The following is a 26,467-nucleotide window of genomic DNA, read 5'->3' as shown; positions in this document are numbered from 1 at the left end:
ACTGTTAACTTGACATTTGGTGAACATATCATCACCTAAAGGGCCCAAAACTCAAGAATGTTTGGATTTCAGGGGATGCAAAAGTGTCATGCAAATTAAATTATGATGACATATTTAATACAAGCTTCTATAAAATCACTTCAACTAAACATTTTATGCAAAAAGATCAACACACTCCCTGACCAAAAGAATGAATCCAAAATTCCACTCTATTTTCAAGGATAAACAAGAGATGTGTTTGGCAGAAACACAATGCCCCCCAATTGCGCCACTTTGAAGCCATATATTTGACCTTGACAGATGACCTTGACCTTTCACCACTCAAAATGTGCAGCTCCATGAGATACACATGCATGCCAAATATCAAGTTGCTATCTTCAATAATGCAAAAGTTATTGCAAAACTTGAACCAAGGTTAAAGTTTTGGGACACACACAATGAATGAATGAATGACACACAGACAGGCAAAAAACAATATGCCCCCAATCTTTCGATCCAGGGGCATAAAAAAAAAGCTTTAAGATGTTCACTTTTGAGTATTACAGATGTAGCCAGCCTGTAATCTCTCACCTTCCCTCCTCCACTGTGTATTCTTCTTCGGAACATGGACCTGTTCAAAGAGCAGTCTCCTCTGTACACTGGGCAGCACACTGGCGTACCGCTCCACAATTGCATTCCTTGCAGAGGCGCGCTCACGGGCCTTTGAACATCCCTCTGTCTGTAAATGATGACAGCATCAGTGATGTTTTTAATTGAATTTGGTACCGAGATTTTGGAAACATTACCTTGTTCAAAAGGCACATCATTTTTTCCCTATAATATCATTAAAATTCCCCTCTAAAGTAAGTTACATCTTGAAAAACCCAGGACTGAATAAGGGAAAAATTTACTAAATTTGAGGAGTTGTGTCATTAACCCCAGCAATCATAATCAAAGATTCAGCATAGTTTAATAAGCTTATTAATAACAAAGCAGTGGATTAGCTTTGTAAAAACAAGAGGCCCATGAGGGCCTGAATCGCTCTACTGCTATAAACACTGTGCAAGTTTGGACAGAATAAGATGGAATTTGTATACTTAATTGCACAAACAAGGAGAATTTTCTCAAATTCAAGGGGAGATTATTGTGTACTTATTTCTCCAATACTGCTCATATTCAATAGGGTTCAAGTCCTTATTGATATAAAGATACTGTGCAAATTTGGAAATAATTTGATGAAAACTGTGGAATTAATTGCGTAAACAAGTGGGATTTCAAAATTTTCTCATATTCAACGGTAAGTCATTCTGGACTTATTACTTCAATATTGCTCTTTTTAACAATGGCTGTTTGTAAAACATGCATGCCCCCCATATGGGCTGTCAGTTGTAGTGGCAGCCATTGTGTGAATATGTTTTTTGTCACCGTGACCTTGACCTTTGACCTAGTGACCTTAAAATCAATAGGGCTCATCTGCCCGTCATGATCAATGTACCTATAAAGTTTCATGATCCTAGGCGTTAGCATTCTTGAGTTATCATCCGGATACCATTTTACTATTTCAAGTCACTGTGACCTTGATCTTTGACCTAGTGACCTGAAAATCAAGAGGGGTCATCTGCCCGTTGTTATCAATGTACCTATAAAGTTTCATGATCCTAGGCGTAAGCATTCTTGAGTTATCATCCTGAAACCATTTTACTGTTTCAAGTCACTGTGACCTTGATCTTTGACCTAGTGACCTGAAAATCAATAGGGGTCATCTGCCAGTCATGATCAATGTACCTATGAAGTTTCATGATCCTAGGCCTAAGCGCTCTTGAGTTATTATCCGAAAACCATCTGGTGGACGGACCAAAACTTTAATCAAGGTTTAAGTTTTTCATCCCGAAACCCTTTTACTATTTAGAGTCACTGTGACCTTGATCTTTGACCTAGTGACCTGAAAATCAATAGGGGTAACCTGCCAGTCATTATCAATGTACCTATAAAGTTTCATGATCCTAGGCATAAGCATTCTTGAGTTATCACCTGGAAACCATTTTACTGTTTCGAGTCACTGTGACCTTGTCCTTTGACCTTGTGACCTGAAAATCAATAGGGGTCATCTGCCAGTCATGATCAATGTACCTATGAAGTTTCATGAACCTAGGCTTAAGCATTCTTGAGTTATCATCCGGAAACTGTTTTACTGTTTCGAGTCACTGTGACCTTGTCCTTTGACCTAGTGACCTGAAAATCAATAGGGGTCATCTGCCAGTCATGATCAATGTACCTATGAACTTTCATGATCCTAGGCATAAGCACTCTTGAGTTATCTGGAAACCATCTGGTGGACGGACGGACTGACGGACCAACATGTGCAAAACAATATACCCCCTCTTCTTCAAAGGGGGGCATAAAAAAGGGTTTGAGTCCTCATTGATACAAAGACACTGTGCAACTTTTCCAAGAATTAAATGAAAATTATGGACTTTATCATATAAAAAAACTGAATTTTTATTTTTTTCTCAAATTCAAGGGAGCCATTAAAATGAATTAAAATTCATTTTAATTCTGGACTTATAACTCCGATATTGCTCATTTTAATAGGGTTTGACTCATCATTCAGATAAAGACACTGTGCAAGTTGGGAAATAATTGGATGAAAACTGTGGACTTTATTGCATAAACAAGCCTTATTTCACAATTTTCTCAAATTCAAGGGGAGATAATTCTGGACTTTTTACTCTGATGTAATCCATTTTCAATAGGGTTCGAGTCCTCATTAATATAAAGACACTGAACAAGTTTGAAAAGAATCGGATGAAAACTGTGGACTTTATCGCGTAAACCACAAAAAGTCTAACTGACGACGGAAACCACGCCATGACATAAGCTCTTCAGGCCTTCGGCCAGTAGAGCTAAAAAGCAAAATTTTCATTTTAAAAAACCTTTTTTGAACAAAAAAATACAATAAAAGCTGAAAGTGTGGTCCGGGATTAGGATGTGCAGACTGCACAGGCTAATTGGGGAGGACACTCTGCACATGCATTTTAATCAGGTGTCACTGAGCGAGGCTCATAAACAAGTACCATGTGATATCAATGATGGTGTGCTGTAGTTCCTCATTGATATATAAATACTGAAACAAAGTTTTTACCATGATACAAGTATCAAGCTTGTACCATGATGGCATGTTTCAGTTTCTCATTGAGCTGTATATACTAGTACGAAGGTATTACCATGATGGTATGTTTCAATTTATCATTGAGTTCAATATAAAAAAACAAGTAACAAGTTCGTACCATGATGGTATGTTTCAGTTTCTCATTGAGTTGTATGGCCTCGACAAATTTTGCCCTCTGCAGGTAGTGTGTGACCAGCAGCTCCTGGGAGTGAGGCTCTGAGCTGTCCTGTAAGAAGGTCACCAGGTGGCGCTCCTCCTCCTCACTGAGGTGTAGCTGCAGCAGGCGGTCCACCGTGTTTGCTGAATTTTATGTAAATCAAAGTAGTACAATATACAGATTTTTTGGGGGGAAATAGATAAAAAATCGATCACCTACTTTCACACTTAACGAACCACTGCACACAATGGATTATTGCTCCATAATCAACACTCATTGTACATTGTTTCCTGCAGGATGCAATACTTTTTTCACATTTAGGGCCACAATTGGTCTTATTCTAAATGTCAAAAAGTAAAGCCTGAGGGCACCAATTCTCAAACGATTTTTTGCCGATTTTATTTAATTTGTCGAACTGTTTCATGTTTTTAAAATAAATTTAATCTGATATTTCAGGTAAAAGACTACTCTTTCTGAAACTATAAAATGTAAATGACCGTGGGTCAAATGATTATGAAGTTGGTTCTGTTTACATTTTGCAACCCGTTTGGAACCAATTATCGAACGTTCACTAAAGCAAGCCATCAGACATTTGCAACACACACATAAACTGGTAAAATAAATTTATTTACATAGCAACTGAGGTGGATAATCATTAGTTATATATTTTGTTCATTTAATCGAAAGATACTTCTTGATACTTTGGACAAACATTTTTCCTTATTTGACTTCTCTAACTGCTGCTTGTAGAGCATAGACTGAGTATTTATTTCATTTTCTTCGTGTCATTTGTCGAAAAGAAATAAAAAGAAAATCTAAATAGATGTATTATATTTATGAATAAAATTATTCTTAATAAATGTGGTTGAATGTTACCAAGTTACGAGTTGGCTTCAGTACGAATTGACCATAAAACAACTTAGTTGTTTGCAACCTAATCCATCAAAATAAAAAAAGAAAACAGGGCAAGGTCAAGGATGTAATCGCTTATTTTACAGTTGTAAACAAAGTGAAAGGTAGTAAAAAGCCTTAAAGGGAAATAAAAACATCGCTCATATTGATTGAATCTTATAAAACAAAACATTTTGACCACTCATTTATCTGGTAAAATATTAAAATTTTACTTGGTTCAATAAATCTTTGTCTGCAGTTAAGTTTACGAAGAAGAGGCTGTTAAGTGGGAAGTTTGCCAATAGAATGTATTCATATTGGACTTACTTAGAATGGGACCCGATTTCAAATTGAACGATTCCACCAAGAGTGAATTTTATAATTTATAAAAATCGTTCCAGAATTGGTTCTGATCGAGAATTGGTACACTGAGTCATTTTTCCTAAATGACTGCCTAAAATTCAAAATTGAAGTTATTTTTTTTTAATTAAATACATTTTTACATTTTGTTCATTTTCCTTTTCAGCTCTATGAGTTGAACCTTAATGAATAAAATACCACAAAGACTTGTATTCTCATTTTTAAAGTATTTTATTTTTAGCACACAAAAAATAACACCAATGTCCCAATTTTAGCCAAAGAGCAATGATTTTCGACAATCCAAAAGACCCAACGCACCTTCCCTAAATGTTAAGAAAAAAAGCAAATTCTTTCATATCACCCGCTAAAGACAATTTTGTGTATGGATGGGTGCAAATATCTTGATATACAGTTATATCCTAAAATTGCAAGTCTCCTCATTGATAACTATACACCCATTAAGTTTCATGTGGAAATCTAGAAGCATATCTGAGATATAGCCCTGAAAAGTAACAACATACAAAAAACAAAAAAGGGCCATAATACTTATTTCAAAAAGTGTAGGGTTATGGTTTTCATGCAAGAGTATTCTCCTGATTAATATCTATACACCCATGAAGATTCATGTTGATATCTCATAGTTTATGAGATATGTACCTTATAAAATATTGTGCCAGACGGATGGACAGACTGACAATTCCAATATATCCCTCCGTCTTTGGCGGATGATTATAAACCCGACTCTGTATACTCACTCTGTTGACATCCCAGGAACAGGTGAGCCAACAGGTCCTGCATGCTGGTCTTGTCTCGACACTTCCTCTGGTACACCAACGCCTCCTCTATGCGCCTGAAGGCAGTGAACAGATCATTTAAATCATATATTCATATTCACTAACATGAAGGCAGTGAACAGATCATTAAAATCATATATTCATGTTCACTAACATGAAGGCAGGAACAGCTCATTTAAATCACATATTCATGTTCACTTACATGAAGGCAGAAACAGCTCATTTACATCATATCTTCATGTTCACTTACAGAAATATATATACTACAAATACAAAAGGGAACGTATTTATTAAAAAGAGTCTGAGAACACAGAATATGCATAAAACTGTTAAATTGCAAATATTCTTTGTTATTGAGTAAAACTTGACATTTGACACCTCAAATGGCATTCAGTGTTTTTTATGGCAATTTTGGGGCCAATATTCGGCCCCATTCCCCTTAAAAAAGAGTATATATTTTCTCCCCATTTTGTAAAAAAAATCCCCTCCAGATGTAAAAAAAAATTATTTTTTTTTTTAGAAAGAACTGTTTCATAATCATGATAAATATATCTCAAATTTATTTCATAAATAACTAACAAAGTATATAACTATAATTTATATGATTTCTAATTATTATAAAGTGTTATATTAAATTACATAAGATTTTCCCAAATCAGTGGACTTTTCACATGAATTGCATTTTTCTCCCAAAATGGCCAGGAAAAGGCCTGATGTATCTATATTGTGTCAATATTTGTTGATAAAACATTCCAATTTGGTCCATTTTATTGATAAAAAATGCTCAAATTTGCGATTTAATCGATTTAAAAAACTCATTTAGACTCAAAATGGCTAAGAAAACTGAGACAGTGCATGAAGGCTGAACTGTCTGAAACTAATGTTGAACAAGGGACAAAATTGTCACAAAACCAGGTTTTCATTGTGAAAAAAAAATCTGATAAAGGGAGAAAACTCAAACTGAACTTTTGAAATGAACAAACAAAATTAACCCCCTTTGTAAGTTTTTTTTTTTTTTTAAATCTATTATTAGTCGTGGCGACCTTGACATTGGAGATATTGACGTGATTCTTTCGTGCGACACACCGTACCATGATGGTGAACAAATGTGCCAAATGATTTTAAAATCTCACAATGAATGACATAGTTATGGCCAGGACAAGCTTATTTATGGCCATTTTTGACCTTTGAACTCAAAGTGTGACCTTGACCTTGGAGATATCGACGTAATTATTTCGCGCGACACACCGTCCAATGATGGTGAACAAATGTGCCAAATGATTTTAAAATCTGACAATGAACGACATAGTTATGGCCCGGACAAGCTTGTTCCGCCAGCCCGCCAGCCAGCCCGCCAGCCCGCCCGCATTCGCCAATCTAATAACCAGTTTTTTCCTTCGGAAAACCTGGTTAAAAAATCATTGATATATATTTCAGAAAAAAGACAGAGACATTCTGCTGTGAATATTATATTCATACAAACATGTGTATTCATATAATAAATATCATTACATATAAAAGAGTGAATTTTTAATTTTCCCCTTTTCCTAAAAAACGACGCATTTTTCCCTTTGGATGGGCCCCGCCACCATTCCCCTATAAGTGAAAAAAAACACTGGCATTATTCTTCATATAAAACATATACACCATTGCTGCAATCTTGTATTCAAACTCAAACTTCAATCAAAGTAAGATTTCTTGGGACTAAGTCTTCTCTTTATACTTAAGTCTAAGTCTGGCTTGGTGGGTCTTGGTCTCAGCTCACCGCTTCCTATGATACACTCACTTCAAACAATATCCTTACATAAACCTATTAAAGTGAAACAAAGCGATAGGAGACAACTCAGATACACACTTAAAGTGTTTGTAGTAACTGAGGAAATCCAATGAAAATTAAGGAATAAAAGGAAAATAAATACAACATCAGACATCTCCACCATTGGTCATGAAGGACATCACACAATACCTTTATATTGACCCTGCTCTAAAAGGGAAAAAATGCAAAAAACAAGCTAACTCACCCATTGGCCATGAGCACGGTGAGTTTGAGTTTCACCTCCTCTGGTGTGTTCAGGGCGGGTCTCAGGGTGGTGATGTAACGCAGGGCCATCTGGGGATCCCCCTGGTACAGCAGGGACTTGATCACGCGTCGGTGCTGCCACCTGCTGAACTCCCCGCGTACCATAGGGTCCAGCATTAGAGACATGGCCTCCTGTTCAATTATTACACGGATACAGCGATTTTTTTCTTCCTTATTGGGGTGCCCTTAAGAGACTTTCCCAGTCAAGGAAAAATTGCAAATTTCCCTATTGACCTCTGAAAAATTCCCAAAAGGAAGTAAAGAGTTGTCAAAAAAAACAACACATTATCTGCAAGTGAACAAATAAAATGAGCACTGAAAGTAAACATTTCAGCACAAGCAAATGTGAATGAATGTTAAGATGGGCTTGTGCGATTAATTTTGAAGCAATATAAAAGATCCATAATTCCTAAACTTTAGATCAAACTATGCAAATTTTCCCATTTTCAGTTTTATTGTGTTAATTTTTACCATATTGCACAGTATGTGTGCTTTTCCCAATGTTTCCAAAAAAATGAGATAGTTCTTACTTGCAGGGACATAGCTGCCTGTGAGTTACTACTTATTTATTTTAGCTCAATTACAGCAAAAGCCTTTGGTTTATTTAAATGCTCCTTTGTCCTTTTGATGAGTAGAACCAGTACATGGTGTCTATTTGGGGTAATTCTAAAGAATGTTCCCAGGGGGGATCCAACTTGTAACCTCCATGTTGCTAGGTGAACACGATATCCAATACATTACCTCCTGTTGTGAAAGAGGGTATTAAATTATCATTTAGTTCTAGCAGGAGTTGCAGTTTGCAGTTATTTATAGCAGAATTCAAAATAGCCAGGTTTATTTCTGATGGCAGAGTACAACATAGCAACAGGAGGGATTCTGATAGTAGCAAAATACAAAATTGCCATTCCTTTTTCTAAAGCATTATATCAACGTTTTTTGTCTTAAAGCAGAATATAAAATATCCAATGTTTTTTTATACGAGAAAATGCACAGCATATGCAGATTTTTCCTAGCCAGAGTTTCCTTCCATGGACATCTAGCCAATTGTATAAATCTGGATAACTCTTATCCAGCGGATAACTTTTGGTTATCTTATCATAAAATTGAAGATAACCAAAAGTTATCCGTTGGATAAGAGTTATCCAGATTTATACAATTGACTGCAGATGTCAGGAAAACTGTTAAATCCTTGAAGCAGTTTCCATGAGTAAAGATTAATGTTCTACCTATTTGGAAGCGTCTCATTCCCAGTTACCTCAAAATCCCTGTGGTCGAGCAGCCAGAATGCTTGTATAAGCTTCACCAGAGTCGGGGGGAGTCCAAACCTGCGGGCAAATCCTCCTACCTTCTCCAAGAACTGAAATGAAACAATAAAGTGTGTTTTTTACCTTTACTGCTAAAATATAAATTCTGGCCTGTTGATAATCCATCTTTTAGAAAATCTAATAAAATTAAAGACCTTTTTAGTAGATTCAAGTTTTAAAAGCTTCATTTGCAACTTTATGAAACTGAAAATCCTTCGAGTTACTTGCAGCCTGTTCTGGTTAAATGCTGTTTGCAAATTGCCATTTTCACTTTCCATTTGAGCATAAAAGGGTTTCAACTTAAAACTTCACAGATTTTTGTCACAACTGTTGTGATACATGTAGGGTTGAATAACTTAATAACAAACGCTGCAGTAGAATGTTGTTAAATACTTATAACAATTTTTTAAATTAAGAATATACAAATATTATACATTGGTGGAAATGCTTTCACGTAAGTTTGATAATAGTGTGAAAACAAAGTGTCAGACTCACACTTTCATTCTCCTGACAGCTATCTACCGACACCAGGTCCAGCAGTAGGTACAGCACCAGGCAGTGCTTTGACAACATATCACAGTTGTCCAACAGGTAACTAGATATCAGGGCCTGAAAATGATCAATTCAAGATCTGACAAGGGACAAAATTGTCACAAAACCAGGTTTAATTGTGAAAAAAAAATCTGATAAAGGGAGAAAACTCAAACTGAACTTTTGAAATGACCAAAAAAAATTAACCCCCTTTGTAAGTTTTTTTTTTTTTTTAAATCTATTTTTAGTCGTGGCGACCTTGACATTGGAGATATTGACGTGATTCTTTCGTGGGACACACCGTCCCATGATGGTGAACATATGTGCCAAATGATTTTAAAATCTCACAATGAATGACATAGTTATGGCCAGGACAAGCTCATTTATGGCCATTTTTGACCTTTGAACTCAAAGTGTGACCTTGACCTTGGAGATATCGACGTAATTATTTCGCGCGACACACCGTCCAATGATGGTGAACAAATGTGCCAAATGATTTTAAAATCTGACGATGAACGACATAGTTATGGCTCGGACAAGCTCATTTATGGCCATTTTTGACCTTTGAACTCAAAGTGTGACCTTGACCTTGGAGATATCGACGTAATTATTTCGCGCGACACACCGTCCAATGATGGTGAACAAATGTGCCAAATGATTTTAAAATCTGACAATGAACGACATAGTTATGGCCCGGACAAGCTTATTCCGCCAGCCCGCCAGCCAGCCCGCCAGCCCGCCCGCATTCGCCAATCTAATAACCAGTTTTTTCCTTCGGAAAACCTGGTTAAAAATCATAGATAGATATCAGGTCTGCAAAATATCATAGCCTCAAAATGATACATGTAGTAACGCGTCACCATTTGAAAATCATAGATAGGCATCATGTCTGGCAAATTATAGCTAGATGTATAGGCCTGATATAGCAATATATCAGTGCGGAAAATGATTGCTACATATCAGGGTCACAGACATGAATATTCAGACTTGAAATTGATAGCTAGATATCAAGGCATGAAATTGATAGCAAGATATCAGGGCCTAAAAAATATTGCTAGATATCTAGGCCTACAAATTATTGCCAGATATCAGGACCTTAAAGGGTCCTTTTCACAGATTTTGGCAAGTATTAAAGTTTGTCATAAAATGCTTTATATTGATAAATGTAAACATTGGTTGTAAAAAGCTCCAGTAAAAAAACAAGAATACAATTTAAAAACAGAAACAAGAGTTCCGCGGTCGGAGATGACCGCATTGAAGCCGGATTTTTTATTTAAATGACAGGAAAGTACCTTTCGTGTTTTTGTCAATGCAATACTTAAATTACTGAAATATTGTTCAAAGGTCAAAATGAAATGTAAGTACTTTTCAAGGCATGAGCAAACCTTGTGTTATGTTTTGAATGCATGCATATACATGAACAACAATAACATTTAAGGTCACAAATATGAACTTGAATTGACAATTAGGAAAGTTTGATCTCAAGTTTGAGATTCTAGGTCCAAGCATACCAAAGTTATAACAATTTTAACATTTTAACATTGAAGGTCACAGTGACCTTGACCTTCAAATGAATGACATTGAAATGAGCAGTGGTGATCTTCTAGTACTGGCCAACCTTTATGTCAAGTTTGAAGACTCTAGGTACAAGCATACCAAAGTTATAACATGGAATAAGAACTTTAACATTTTTACCTACCAAAGTTATAAGAACTTTAACATTTTTACATTCAAGGTCACAGTGACCTTGACCTTAGAATGAATGACCTTGAAATGACCAGTGGTCATCTAAGTGTGCTTGCAAACCTTCATGTCAAGTTTGAAGACTCTATGTCCAAGCATACCAAAGTTATAACAATTTTAACATTTTAACATTTAAGGTCACAGTGACCTTGACCTTCAAATGAATGACATTGAAATGACCAGTGGTCATCTTCTAGTACTGGCCAATCTTTATTTCAAGTTTGAAGACTCTAGGTACAAGCATACCAAAGTTATAACATGAAATAAGAACTTTAACATTTTTACATTCAAGGTCACAGTGACCTTGACCTTCAAATGAATGACCTTGAAATGTCCAGTGGTTACTTACTAGTTCTGGCCAACCTTCATGTCAAGTTTCAAGACTCTAGGTCCAAGCATACCAAAGTTATAACAACTTTAACATTTTTACATTCAAGGTCACAGTGACCTTGACCTTCAAATGAATGACCTTGAAATGTCCAGTGGTTACTTACTAGTTCTGGCCAACCTTCATGTCAAGTTTCAAGACTCTAGGTCCAAGCATACCAAAGTTATAACAACTTTAACATTTTTATATTGAAGGTCACAGTGACCTTCACCTTCAAATGAATGACCTTGAAATGACCAGTGGTCATCTGTTAATCCTGGCCAACCTTCATGTCAAGTTTGAAGACTCTAGGTCCAAGCATACCAAAGTTATACCATGAAATAAGAACTTTAACATTTTTACATTCAAGGTCACAGTGACCTTGACCTTCAAATGAATGACCTTGAAATGACCAGTGGTTACTAACTAGTTATGGCCAACCTTCATGTCAAGTTTCAAGACTCTAGGTCCAAGCATACCAAAGTTATAACAACTTTAACATTTTTTATATTGAAGGTCACAGTGACCTTGACCTTCAAATGAATGACCTTGAAATGACCAGTGGTCATCTGTTAATCCTGGCCAACCTTCATGTCAAGTTTGAAGACTCTAGGTCCAAGCATACCAAAGTTATACCATGAAATAAGAACTTTAACATTTTCGAGCACGCCGCCACCCCGCCCGCCCGCCCGCCCCCCCCGCCCGCCCGACAACATCAATCTATAAGCCGAGATTTTTTTGAAAAAAATCCGGCTAAAAAAGTAAACTGGACTCAAACCACTGACCCCTGGAGTAAAAGTCTATCGATTAGACCACTCGGCCATCCGTGCTTATACAATGAGTGGCGTATTTAATAATACTTAATATAAACAATCCTTGTAGTATCACAAAATATAACAACAAAACTCTCCATAATATTCAATCGTTTCGCGTTGCAACACTTAAAATTTTTCAGGTTTTTAAATTGTCAAAATATGCAAAAAAGACAAACCTCACACACCTTCACCTAAATAAAAACGGCATGAAAATGACAGCAATATATCAGGGATTGAAAGTAAGTCTGACGGTTTAACTCCTTATTGATTGTTTTTCATGAACAGACAACTCAATGTTATACGCACATGAATGCTAAATGCTAGACGGGGGGTACAGACAGGGCTCGCGCTGTCGTTCGCCATTTGAGCCATTTGCGAAAATATTGAGAAATTGGCTCAAGAAATTTCTGATTTGCGAAAAATGCTAAAATCTCGCAAATCTTCATTGAAATTATCCGCCATTTAAATCCAGACTGGTTTTCTATAGTTTTCTCTTTGTTTCATGAAAAGTGTTCGCAAATTGAACAATAAACGAAAATTGGTCTGCACCAGAACATGAGACATCGCTTGACCTTATTGTTATTGAAGCGCACGTGGTAGCTGGCCAATCAACATTGAGTTCGCTCACACATAATATTGGGTCAATCATGTGTAGACGCTTGGAATACACAGTTGATATTGTCGTCTGCCAACAATTTATTGGCCAATGGCAAACGTCGTATTTAAAGATAAACAAGGGACAAAATTGTCACAAAACCAGGTTTTCATTGTGAAAAAAAAATCTGATAAAGGGAGAAAACTCAAACTGAACTTTTGAAATGACCAAAAAAAATTAACCCCGTTTGTAAGTTTTGTTTTTTTTTTAAATCTATTTTTAGTCGTGGCGACCTTGACATTGGAGATATTGACGTGATTCTTTCGTGGGACACACCGTCCCATGATGGTGAACAAATGTGCCAAATGATTTTAAAATCTCACAATGAATGACATAGTTATGGCCAGGACAAGCTCATTTATGGCCATTTTTGACCTTTGAACTCAAAGTGTGACCTTGACCTTGGAGATATCGACGTAATTATTTCGCGCGACACACCGTCCAATGATGGTGAACAAATGTGCCAAATGATTTTAAAATCTGACGATGAACGACATAGTTATGGCTCGGACAAGCTCATTTATGGCCATTTTTGACCTTTGAACTCAAAGTGTGACCTTGACCTTGGAGATATCGACGTAATTATTTCGCGCGACACACCGTCCAATGATGGTGAACAAATGTGCCAAATGATTTTAAAATCTGACAATGAACGACATAGTTATGGCCCGGACAAGCTTATTCCGCCAGCCCGCCAGCCAGCCCGCCCGCATTCGCCAATCTAATAACCAGTTTTTTCCTTCGGAAAACCTGGTTAACAAATGACAAGAGCAACAATAAATAATTTCTCAGCTGATCACTTTAGACCTGTCTACCGACTATCGATCTGAATTAAAGGATGATCATTAAATAATTAGTTCCATGTTGATGATGTTACACCTTTCTGACGATTATCGACGTTATCGTTTGAAATAAAAGGTGATAATTAAGTTGTTTTACCCACAAGCTATGCTATTGCAAAGAAAAATGTCAACCAAATGGTATATTTATTACGTATTTGCTAGGCTACCAATTTTCATTTTCTGCAATCAAACGATATGCCAATTTTATTTCAAGTGCAGAACGCGTACAATTCATATAACTGTCGTTTTCGGATACATTATTGTTGCTGATTTAAATTAATTTTTGGAGTTCTTTATAGAAGAAATAGAATGCCAAATACACATGCGGTAATACAGGCGATGTGGTTTATATGATTTCGAATTGTATTCACTTGATATTGCAATTGGAAAGACTATAACAAAGAACAATTTGTAAGTCTCTGGGTGGGGTGGGGGGCTTTGCCCTTTATTCCTGTTGGGTTCCTGGTTCTAAGACACCCGGGCTAATTTTCAGGATTTCAAATTTGGGACAACATACTCCACTGTTAAGTGTACATGTTCACATTAATTTATGTTTGTAATTTGAAAAGTACCATAATAATTATTTCTATATTGAAAACTGCATGTTATATTATATGTGATATGCCCTTGTTGTCATAAAAAGAAATATGAACAAGTTGATAGTATATATTATTATTTCAAAACCACTTTTTGTGCGCCGAAAAAACAAAGTCTGGTTGGCTCAAAGAAATTTTGGGCCAGCGCTAGCCCTGACAGACATCACAATGTTATACTCACATGAATGCTAAATGCTAGATGGGGGGTACAGACATCACAATGTTATACTCACATGAATGCTAAATGCTAGACTGGGGGTACAGACATCACATACTCACATGAATGCTGGGTGGGGGGTACTGTGCCATGCCTCCCTCTCTCTCCCATATCTCACACACCCCCATGTTCTCCACAAGCCCGTCTATCAACAACAGGTCTGAAGGTCCGATGTCCCTGAAATATCAATGGTACATTAAATGCACAATACCATGAATTACCATCAATAACATAATAGGATACTACACATCAAGCTGTTAATCCCATGTTCCCTTGTGTTTGATTACAGAAAATATATAGTTACTTACCATTTTAAGACAGTTTAGGATGTGCTATGAGTTGCACTCTTGACTAAATGATTTATTTGCAAGTCGTATTGGCATATATTCATTTTATTGTATTAAATTTGAATTTTTACTACCATAGACCATGCAGAGTACATTTTAGCCGCGCCTGCGGACTTGCGGCTTTTATGGAATTCGGTTTAAAGGAAGCCCTTTCAAAACAAAACAAAAGGGCCATCAGGCCCTTAGGCGCTCACCTGAGAGCCAAAGGAACTAGACTATTCTTAAAAAATGCAAGCTGACCTAGTGACCTAGTTTTTGAGCTCACATGACCCAGTTTCAATCTCTGCCTATATTTCATTGGGACAAATGTTCTGACCAAGTTTCATGAAGATTGGCCAATAAATGAGGCTAATATAGCGTCAACAAGTTTTCACTATAACCATATAAGGACAACTGACCGCCTCCCCCCCCCCAGCGGCCATGTTTTTCAACAAACAAGAACCATTATTTGACTCAGCCGAGCTTTTGTTAGAACAAATGTTCTGATCAAGTTTCATAAAGATTGGATAATAAATGTGACTTCTAGAGTGTTAACAAGGTTTTACTACATAGCAATATAAGGAAAAATGCCATGCCCCCTTGCAGCCATGTTTTTTAACGGATCTCAACCATTTTCGAACTCAGCCCAGATATTATTAGTACAAATATTCTGACCAAGTTTCATGAGCATTGGACCACAAATGTGACTTCTAGGGTGTTAACAAGGTTTTATCATACAGTAAAGCCATATAAGGAAAACTGCCCCGCCCCATGGCGGCCATGTTTTTCATTCAACTGGAACATTTTCGAACTCGTCCAAGATATCGTTAGAAAAAATGTTCTGACTAAGTTTAATGAAGATTGGACAATAAATGTGACTTCTAGAGTGTTTACAAGGTAACAAGGTTCTACTAAAGCCACATAAGGAAAACTGCTCCGGCCCCTGGCAGCCATGTTTTTCAACAGACCATAAGCATTTTCGAACTCATCCGAGATATATTATTAGATCAAATGTTTTGACTAAGTTTCAAGAAGATTGGACAATAAATGTGACTTCTAGAGTGTTAACAAGGTTTTACTATACAGTAAAGCCATATGAGGAAAACTGCCCCGCCCCCTAGCGGCCATGTTTTTCATTAAACTGGAACCATTTTCCAACTTGTCCAATATATCATTGGGACACATGTTCTGACTAAGTTTCATGAAGATTGGACCTAAAATGTGACTTCTAGAGTGTTAACAAGGTTTTACTATAGCCATATTAGGAAAACTGCCACGCCCCCTGGCGGACATGTTTTTCAACCAACCGGAACCATTTTTGTACTCGTCCAGGATATTATTGGGACACATGTTCTGACCAAGTTTCATGAAGATTGGACTAAAAATGTGACTTCTAGAGAGTTAACAAGGTTTTACTATAGCCATATAAGGAAAACTGCCACGCCCCCAGGCAGCCATGTTTTTCAACCAACTGGAACTATTTTCGAACTCGTCCAAGATATTATTGAGACACATGTTCTAACCAAGTTTCATGAAGATTGGACAATAAATGTGACCTTTAGAGTGTTAACAAGGTAAATGTTGACGACGCACAACGCACAACGGACGAAAGGCGATCACAATAGCTCATCATGAGCACGTTGTGCTCAGGTGAGCTAAAAACAGTCTAAACCGAAAGTTTTGTCCCTGATTAACCTGTGCTGACTGCATAGGCAAGTCTTGGACGATAAGATGTGCACATGCATCAAGCCCAGTGTTTCCATATTGTGGATAGTTTCTACATACACATGAATACTGGCGAGCTCCTCCCTGCGACTCTTGTATGCTGACATGAGACTGGTGGCCGGGTAGCAGTACTGGCCTCCTTGAGTCACCTCAGTGTCTGTGACATTACATGAGAAGTTTTTAAGAAAAAGGCTCAAAAACAAAAGACAAAATATACCAGTACAAAAGTTTCTGAACAACAAGAGATGGAGGTGGCATTAAAGAACTTATCTGAGTTTTATGTGCTCAAATTACAGAGGACTTGACCAAGTGACCTATCTTTTTACTACACTTGACCAAAAAGTTACCTTCATATTGTCAATATAAATGCTCTGACCATAGTTTATCAGGACTGTGTCATAAATGTAGCTTTTAGAGTGGTTATATGGTACTGGTAAGATTTGACCTGATTACCTACTTTTTTGATGCATATAACTAAAATTTTAACTTGGCATAGATATTGTTTTAGATAAACATTCTGAATAAGTTTTATCATATTTTAGTCATACATATGGCCTCTAGAGTGTTTTATTTTAATTGACCTGGTGATCTTGTTTTCGGATACGTGACCCAGATCTCAAAATGACCTAGATATTTTCAAAATAAACATTCTGACAAAATTTTATCAACATTGAGAACTACATGTGGCACTAAGGAGGTTTTTCTAAGAACTGAACAAGGGACATTTTTAAGGCATATGACTCAGATTCCAACCTTGCATGGATATTGTTAAGATAAACTTTCTGATGAAGTGTTGTTTAAATGTATAATAAATGTGGCCATAAGAATGATCTGAAAGTTGACAACCCAAGCTGCACACAGCATGATCCAGCATAACAAATAACATAGGTAGATAACCATGCCCAACTAGAGCACCAACAGTGCTACATGTTCAGTGAGCTAAAAACATCTCAAGCAACTCAAATTCTCAAATATATTTACCATCATTCTCAGGCAGCAGTCCTGTCCCAAAGAACCACAGCACCACCGCTAGATGCTGTGAGATGAGACTGGTCACCAGCACCTTGCTGTTCAACTCTGCCTCCCCTGCCACTGTGATGGAACCAGTCCCGGAGGCAAACGTCTTCAAGATGCAGATAAGGTGAGCAAGCTTCTGGCCGCACTGGACCAGTGAGCGCACTGCCGGCCGGTCCAGGGTGAGGCCCGACCAGTTGAACAGTGGCACACCTGAAGGAACAGGATTTTAACTCTTTCAGTGCTGGAACCGATATTTGAAGGCCTTTGCAAACAGTTTGGATCCAGATGAGACGCCACAGAATGTGGCGTCTCATCTGGATCCAAACTGTTTGCTGTTCTTATAGTATTCTTTGGAAAAAAAATCAAAGAAAATGCTTATTTTAGAAATTTAGCAGACGACATTTTAGCAGACGAAAAATTTCCCAGCATGCAAAGGGTTAAGAGAACTGACAAAACTGTTTAGATCACATCAAATGAGCCTTGCTCAGGCAGCGCCCTCACACTACTTTAGGGGAAGGGGTCCGCAGCCCTTAGGAGGGGGAATTTTCACGGCGTTTTCCTTTTGGGGGGATTTTTTACTTACTCTTGTACATGTTTGCACTATATTCATTGCATTTTTCATAATTTAGTATGTTTGAAAAGATTAAATTGAAATAGAATTGAGATATAATAATCATGAGACACATCTTTCTAAAAAAAAAAAAAAAATTTTTAGGGGGAATTTTTTCCCCCAAAAGGAGAAACAAGTATACTTTTCAGGTGGGAGACTGCCGCCGAAATTCGGCGGCAGATTTGATAGATTGAGGGCCCTGGCTCAGGCAAAATGCAAGTGCATTTAGTAACGAATCAGATTAGCTAGTGCAGTCCAACACTTTATGTACATACATTTAACCCTGATTTGTTTCATTTTTTTCAGGCAACTGGTCCCAATCTAGCGACAAAATTGATAAAACTGTCAAAGGTTTTTAAAGACAGTTGACCTTTGACCTAGTGACCCAAAAATGGGTGTGGTGTGTAGAACTCATCAAGATGCATGCACATATGAAGTTTCAAAGTTGTAGGTGGAAGCACTTTGATTTTAGGTGCTATGTTTAAGTTTTATATTAGAGGTCACAGTGACCTTGGCCTTAGACCTAGTGACCCAAAAATGAGTGTGGCATGTAGAACTCATCAAGGTGCAGCTACATATGAACTTTCAAAGTTTTAGGTGGAAGCACTTTGATTTAAGAGCCAATGTAAAGGTTTTAACAGTATGTGGACGGCAGATGAGCTGGCTATGACAATACATCGGGTTTTCTCCGAAAACAGCCAAGCTAAAAATGACCCCCGAGTCAATTAGATCTGCAGAAATCTGTGATATGTGAAAAAATGACACCCCAGTTTCATAGATTTTCAGACAGTAGGGAACTTACAGACTTGATCAATCTTGTGTTTCAACTTGGAGACAGTTTCCCATGCCCAGTCCAGCACGAACTTCAATGTGCAGCCTTGGTAGTCGTATTCTGAAATAAGCAATCATTAAGGTATAAGTAACAGTTATTGATTACAACTTGTACATAGTGCATTGTCAGTCATATCCAGGAAATTGTACACAGGTCATGTGAAGAGGAAGTGAACATACATTGATCAGAAGTTTACATACTTTCAAATGTTCTACATAAAAGTGGTTTGAAAAAGGAATCGCATTTTTACAAAAAATTATTGTAACAGGTTGGCTATTATGCTGTTAATTGATTATATTATAAAAAGAAATGATAATATTATAAATAGGAAACATGATATTTTATATATTAATCGTGAAATTTTAAGCAATAATGACACATAATTAGCAATTATGATTCTATAAATAGCAATCATTATACAATCACTAGCAATGGTCCCAGATTGGAAAACAAGCCATTTACTGGTACTTAAAAAAGGAAGAAAACAATCCCTTTAATGGGAACAACGCTGAGTACACTTACCCCCAGTTGCCCACTGAACTATACAAGCCTTAATGAAAGCTACAAGGTTATACTCCAGTGCTACACTTATCATGCTCTCACGCTGACTGCTCTGTAATAAACATCAAAGGATGACCAATGTAAAAAAAACACAGAAACATACAGATGCAAGAAGACAGAGCATACATATTGAAAGTTCAATGGTAAATAACATAGACTTGTGGATCACTGGTAATTAAATTAGTGTCTTTACTTCTACACTTCATCTTGATGGCATATGAAGTTTCAATTAATTGCTTGAGAAATGTGAAAGAAGTTGTCTCCACAAACTTATAATGTATCATGTCGACTGACTAACCAAACAACTAAAACATCGACTCCAATATACCCCCTGTCAAACTTATCAATTCAAACAGTAATTTCATAATACTAAATCAAACCTTTTACATTTAACAGTAAATAGGAAAACAAGTATATTATTGATTAAATTCGAACAATTAGCACCATCATATTGTATGTCAAACCCTACTAAGCAATCACTCTCGAGAACACAAAGTGGCTCAATAATAAAATGGGTTCTGACAAACCAACTCACCAGGCTAGGGTTTACAGATGCTACACTAACGGGGCGAGGTAGAAGACCCACGTGAATGCACATGCTGTAGAGTTCCTGTGGTTGAACAAGGATACTGGGTCCCTGCTCTTCCATTGTCCTGAATACCTGTCTCTGACTGCCCAGGAACCGGGCTGACAGGGAACCAGTCTCAAATATCAACTTGGTATCTGTAAGGACAAACAACTCTTGACATTGTTAACAAGATACTGGTCACACATATCAACATGGTTTCTGAAAAGGGCAACAATTTTTACCTTGTAAACACAGGCCTTTTCCGCCCTATGCCACGGGTCTGAACATCGTCCCCATTCCCAATGCAAATCTGGTTGTTTTTTCCCCAATTGAAAAAAAAAATCCCACTTCCAAAAAAAAACAAAAGTTTTTTTTTTTAACCTTTAAATATATAAGTTAACCTGATCTAGCGTTGAAAATAGAAAAATATTGCATAATTAAATTATCTGTCGCCTTTAATTTGTTTTTAAAAACAGTAAAATATGTTAAAGCGATTATTATAGACTTACCTTATTTTCCACAAAATCTGACGTTTTGCGCAATTTTTTTCCTCTCAAAAAAGGCCAGGCCCTTTCCCCAAAATCAGATTTAAAAAACCTGCACTTATCACACATGTTCATAATATTTTGTCACATTTTAATAATATGTTATCAAAATAGTCGTTATTAACCAGTTAACGGCTTCTTTGAAATATAAGAAACACTATTTACATGCGATTATTTTTCCCAATTGAGCCAGTTTTGCTTTTTTTTCCCCTCCTCCAAAATAGTGTTTTTCACGACGCGAAATTCCCAAAATTCCAGTGTGGCGTTTTCCCAAAATGGAGCGAAAAAGGCCTGAAACAGGGTACCGGTCTCAATTATTGACTTGTTATCTTAAGGGCAACAACTCATAACATTTTTAACAATACAAAACAAAATCATCTGCTGACCTTGTTTACTTCTCATCTCTTGTTGTTCCATTATATACATTTGAACAATTGACACAGCTTTCACACATTACTGATTTGGCATCTTAAATTAATGTCCCAAAGAAAACTTTTCTTCTTGAGATCTACAAACTTCCTATACATTAAAAAAAAAATCACTATGTTTATATTTATGAAATTCTTAGACACATTTATCATCAATAATGGCAACAGTGTTTTGTTGAATTTTAACTTTAAATGGAATTGCAAGGTAACGCTATAAATAATACTCTAAGATCTGGATTATTTCATGAATTAAATTTTTATCAGGTTTTGTCATATTATCAGACAATGTATTTGATAGGGTCGCAATTTCACTGACAATGATTTTGGTTTTTCCATGTTATTGTCAGTTTTACTAATAAAGTGAACATACACAAAATGGTCACTGAGTTTTTAGGGTACTCACCAAACGCCAGGGCCGAGGGGTAGAAATGCAGCTCAGGGGGCATGGGGAGACAGCTGTCAAACTTGCGCAGTCTGTCAGCAACAATGTGGGCAGCCTAGGGAAGAAACATGTTCATATTGGGTAATTGAGTCTAGTTCTGAAAAAACCGGGCGTAATGCATAAAGTGACTTCCCAGATTAGGCAGTGCAGTCACCACAGGCTAATCAACGACGACACTTACTACTTTTAAATCATTTTTTCCATTGAAAAGTGTGTTTTTTTTCTTCAGAAAATCCATTTTAGGCGGAAAGTGTCCTCTAACATAACCATGTAATAACTGCGCTTTGAAGCCGCACAGCAGCTATTTTATACAAAATTTATAAAATCTAAGGCCCATAACTTCGCCAAAAAAACTATGGACCCGAATAAAACTCACACTTCATCTGTAAGTCATGTAGGTAGACTCGCATACCAAACCAAGCACAATATATGATAGTGTTGCTTAAAAAAATTCAGGAAAATGGTCATTATATAGAAATGTAGGTAGACTTACATAAAAAAATCAGCCCAATATCTAAAAGTGTTTTGTAAAATAAACTCCAGAAAAAGGTTAATAAAGAAGGAATTTCTAAGTCAAGGTCCATGACTTTTCCAAAAATCGATGGACCTGAGCGAAACTCACACTTCATCAGTAAGTCATGTATGTAGATTCACACACCAAATATGAGGTCAAAATCTGAAATCATTTCGTAAAAAAGTCCAGAAAATGGAATGACAGACAAACTGATGGATGGAAAGACAGTGTGACTGCTATATGCCACCCTATCAGGGGCATACAAATGAAAACAAAGCTAAAATTGAATAATGGAAGTTCTGTGTTTCCATTGGTTAAATGGCCTTACAATACATTAACATCCTCCAAAAACAAGAGGGCCATGATGGCCCTGAATCGCTCACCTGACTCATTAAGATCAGATGAAAACTATGACCTCTATTGTCTACACAATGTTTTTCTATGATTTGACCTAGTTACCTAGTTCCTGACTCTAGATGACCCAAATACAATCCCAATCCAGATTTCATCAAGATAAACATTCTGACCACAGTTCATAAATATTGGATAAAAACTGTGACCTCTATTGTCAACACACGGTTTTTCTATTTATTTGACCTAGATTTTTACCCCAGATGACCCAAATACAATCCCACCCAGATTTCATCAAGAATTCTGACCAAATTTCATAAAGGTTTGATGAAAACTGTGATCTCTAATGTCTACACAAGATTTTTCTATTATTTGACCTAGTGACCTAGTTTTTGACCCCAGATGACCCAAATAAAATCCCAACCCAGATTTCATCAAGATAAACATTCTGACCAAATTTCATAAAGATTGGATGAAAACTGTGACCTCTATTGTCTACAGAAGGTTGTTCTATTATTTGACCTAGTGACCTTGTTTTTGACCCCAGATGACCCAAATACAATCCCAAACCGGATTTCATCAAGATAAACATTTTGACCAAATTTCATCAAGATTGGATGCAAACTGTGACCTCTACTGTCTACACAAACAAATTGTTGACGGACGGACGCACGGACACACGCAGGCACGCACAACGGACGCCGGACATCACACGATCACATAAGCTCACCGTGTCACTTTATGACAGGTGACCTAAAAATATGTGTCCAAGATAAACATGAACAGTTGTGGTTAAAATCCCATAGAAACAAGGGCTGTTTGTAAAACATGCATGCCCCCCTATATGGGCTATAAGTTGCAGTAGCAGCCATTGTGTGAATACGTTTTTTGTCACTGTGAATGGTGGTGGTGGTGGTGGTGGTGGTGGTGTAGTAGTAGTAGTAGTAGTAGTAGTAGTAGTAGTAGTAGTAGTAGTAGTAGTAGTAGTAGTAATAGTAGTTGTAGTAGTAGTAGTAGTAGTAGTAGTAGTAGTAGTAGTAGTAGAAGTAGTAGTACATGTGTAGTAGTAGTAGAAGTAGTAGTAGTAGTAGTAGTAGTAGTAGTAGTAGTAGAAGTAGTAGTAGTAGTAGTAGTAGTAATAGTAGTTGTAGTAGAAGTAGTAGTAGTAGTAGTAGTAGTAGTAGTAGTAGTAGTAGTAGAAGTAGTAGTACATGTGTAGTAGTAGTAGAAGTAGTAGTAGTAGTAGTAGTAGTAGTAGTAGTAGTAGTAGAAGTAGTAGTAGTAGTAGTAGTAGTAGTAGTAGTAGTAGTAGTAGTAGTAGTAGTGGTAGTAGTAGTAGTAGTAGTAGTAGTGGTAAAAGTAGTAGTAGTAGTGGCAGTAGTAGTAGAAGTAGTAATAGTAGACGTGGTGGTGGTGGTGGTGGTGGTGGTGGTGATGGTGGTGGTGGTGGTGGTGGTGGTGGTAGTAGTAGTACTAGTAGTAGTAGTACTAGTAGTAGTAGTAGAAGTACTAGCAGTAGTAGTAGTAGTAGTAGTAGTAGTAGTAGTAGTAGTAGTAGTAGTAGTAGTAGTAGTAGTAGTAGTAGTAGTAGTAGTGGTAGTAGTAGTAGAAGTAGTAGTAGTAGTAGTAGAAGTAGAAGTAGTAGTAGTAGTAGTAGTAGTAGTAGTAGTAGTAGTAGTAGTAGTATTAGTATTAGTAGCAGTAGCAGTAGCAGCATTACAAGACCAATACTTAAGAATGATCAAATGGGAAAAGGTAACATAGCACTGGCAGTAAATATGGGGCTCATTTACAGGTCAGATTTGGAATCTCTGCTGTAAAATGAGATTTTGAATGAATTAAAGGGAGGCAAATCTGTAATAAAAAGAACATGCATAAACCGTAGTTGTTTCCCTTGTTTGAACCATGCTAAATCCTTACAAGTTTGGAAAGAATTGGATGAAAAATTTGGACTTTATTGCATAAACACCATTTTCTCAATTCAAGGGGAGGTAATTCTGTACTTCATGGACCAATAATGCTCATTTTTTGTAGGGTTTGTGTCCTCATTGATATAAAGACACTGTGCAAATTTGGAAAGGATCGGACAAAAAATGTGGAAGATTTTTGAAAGTTTTCACAAAATAGGCAAAAACGAATAAACATGCAAAGTTCAACGAGCTCCTGCGGCCATGTTTTTTGACGAATCAAATTTCTTTGAACAACTTTTTCAGGGGAGCCCTCAAAGGTCATCCCTGTGAATTTTTTTGAAAATCTGATGAGCGGTTTCTGACAAGAAGATTTTTTAAGGTTTTTACCATATATGGTCATGGCGGCTATCTTGGTTATGTGATCAAATTTTGTTTAACAATTCTTTTGTCCCATGACCTAGGGATGCTCCACATGAAATTTAGTTGAAATTGGCTCAATGGTTTAGTAGAAGAAGATGTTTACAAATTGTTTACAGACGGATGGAAGGACGGACGCCTGACGCTGAGTGATCACAATAGCTCACCTCGAGCTATCGCTCAGGTGAGCTAATAACATGCATTTACCACGCTTTATTTTCATATTATTGAGCCATTCAGCTTTGACTGTACACACAAATTGAAATGGTGCAGTAAAAACAGTTCATCCATGGACTCCAAGAAGAGGAACTGACTCATCTATTTTTTCCCTTTTAAACCTGTTTATCTTTAGCTCGATTGCATCCAAAGCCTATGTCTTATTATAGGCTCTTGAGTTTGTTTTCTGGGGATAACCAGTACTTGGTGTGATTGGGTTTGATCTTAAGAAAGCTGCTACATTGAGGATCGAACCAGTTACCTCCTGGGCACTAGGCATACACTATATCCACAACTCCATGGCTACGTTTTTTTTATGAAATCAAGGTAAAACACACAGAACAAACTAACCAACAGTGTATCGTTGCCTGCTCTCTCAGAAGCATTATCCAATCTGTACCAGGAAATGTAGGCACAGGTGTCTTGGGACCCCGAGATAAACCTGAAACATAAACAAGTTTGTACCAGGAAATGTAGGAACAGGTATCTTCAGACCCTGAGATATACCTGCAAAATAAATATATGGATACCGCCATTTTGTAATTGTTCTGTGTTTAGTCAGGGCATGGAACTCTTCAAATCTTATTTTAATAATACCTATTAAATTTCTTTCAGTACTTTTTGCACAGAGGAAATGTGACTTTTATAGAAAATCTAGGAGCACACCACAAATATTAGAGTTGCTAACTAGTGCGCCCCTTCTAATTTCCATGTTTATGAGTGCATGTTATAAGAAAAAAATACTGGTAAATTAATTACAATACAAAATAGACAAACATTCTGAAAACTGGTCAATATAAATTCCACTTTCCTTCTACACACCTGACATTAGCGGGCATTTGAGCGTGGTACCAGCGGTTGATGTCGAATATGGCAAGATGACGGCCCACCTTGGAGGTCCCTTCTGTGGCCTCCCAGACAAACATGCACAGGCTCAGGTCTGGACCAGTTGAACCTGCAGCAATGGCAAGGGGAGGTAACTTTAAGTTTAGCTATAAATAGATGTGCTTTCTGGGAAATTCGGGCTTAATTGATAAGCACAAAAGGCCATCCCAGATTAGACTGTGAAGTCCTCACAGTCCAATAAGGGACAACACCTAGACCTGATATTTGTTAAGAAGAGACTTTATTTTCCTAGAAGCGGAAAGCCGTGCCCCTGATTCAAGGCTAGTCAGTTACGGCACTTTATCAACATGTATAAAGCCCAATTTCTCAGCATTTTGCTCATCTATTTAATTACATATTCAATTATTTTAGTTCTGGCTTCAATAATTTTATTGTGTGATTGTGCATGACATAAGCATATGGGATAACTCCCATTGCAAAGTCTACCCAAATAAGCAAGTTAAGCAACAGTCGACTAAAAAAACTTCACTACAATCAACGATTTTTTTTTTGTCCAATTGGGAAAAGTACCTGTACCGGTCCAATTGGGAAAAATTGAGTCGTGAAAGCCTGAGAATTGGGAAAAATCGAGTCGTGAAACCCTCAAATTGGGAAATTGG

General features: G+C 37.0%; 1 protein-coding gene across 2 annotated transcripts in view; it reads right to left on the bottom strand.

Moving 5' to 3' along the window:
• LOC127881116 (protein ELYS-like) overlaps positions 1-26,467 on the bottom strand; it is a 74,439-nt gene that overhangs the window by 32,664 nt on the left and 15,308 nt on the right. For both annotated transcript variants that reach the window (XM_052428807.1, XM_052428808.1), the window contains exons 10-24: positions 25,785-25,917; positions 25,314-25,404; positions 21,516-21,609; positions 20,107-20,294; positions 19,533-19,623; positions 18,981-19,070; positions 17,533-17,778; positions 16,612-16,708; positions 14,563-14,677; positions 9,230-9,343; positions 8,686-8,787; positions 7,372-7,562; positions 5,312-5,406; positions 3,267-3,448; positions 571-718 (exon numbers count right to left, since the gene is read on the bottom strand). In XM_052428807.1, coding sequence (XP_052284767.1) covers positions 571-718; positions 3,267-3,448; positions 5,312-5,406; positions 7,372-7,562; positions 8,686-8,787; positions 9,230-9,343; positions 14,563-14,677; positions 16,612-16,708; positions 17,533-17,778; positions 18,981-19,070; positions 19,533-19,623; positions 20,107-20,294; positions 21,516-21,609; positions 25,314-25,404; positions 25,785-25,917 — 1,977 coding nt within the window. The remainder of the gene's footprint in view (positions 1-570; positions 719-3,266; positions 3,449-5,311; positions 5,407-7,371; positions 7,563-8,685; positions 8,788-9,229; positions 9,344-14,562; positions 14,678-16,611; positions 16,709-17,532; positions 17,779-18,980; positions 19,071-19,532; positions 19,624-20,106; positions 20,295-21,515; positions 21,610-25,313; positions 25,405-25,784; positions 25,918-26,467) is intronic.

This window comes from Dreissena polymorpha, chromosome 5, assembly GCF_020536995.1.
Source record: "Dreissena polymorpha isolate Duluth1 chromosome 5, UMN_Dpol_1.0, whole genome shotgun sequence".
Taxonomy (NCBI): Eukaryota; Metazoa; Mollusca; class Bivalvia; order Myida; family Dreissenidae; genus Dreissena; species Dreissena polymorpha.
The sequence above is the reverse complement of the archived record's forward strand: the minus strand, read 5'-3'. Positions and strand labels throughout refer to the sequence as shown.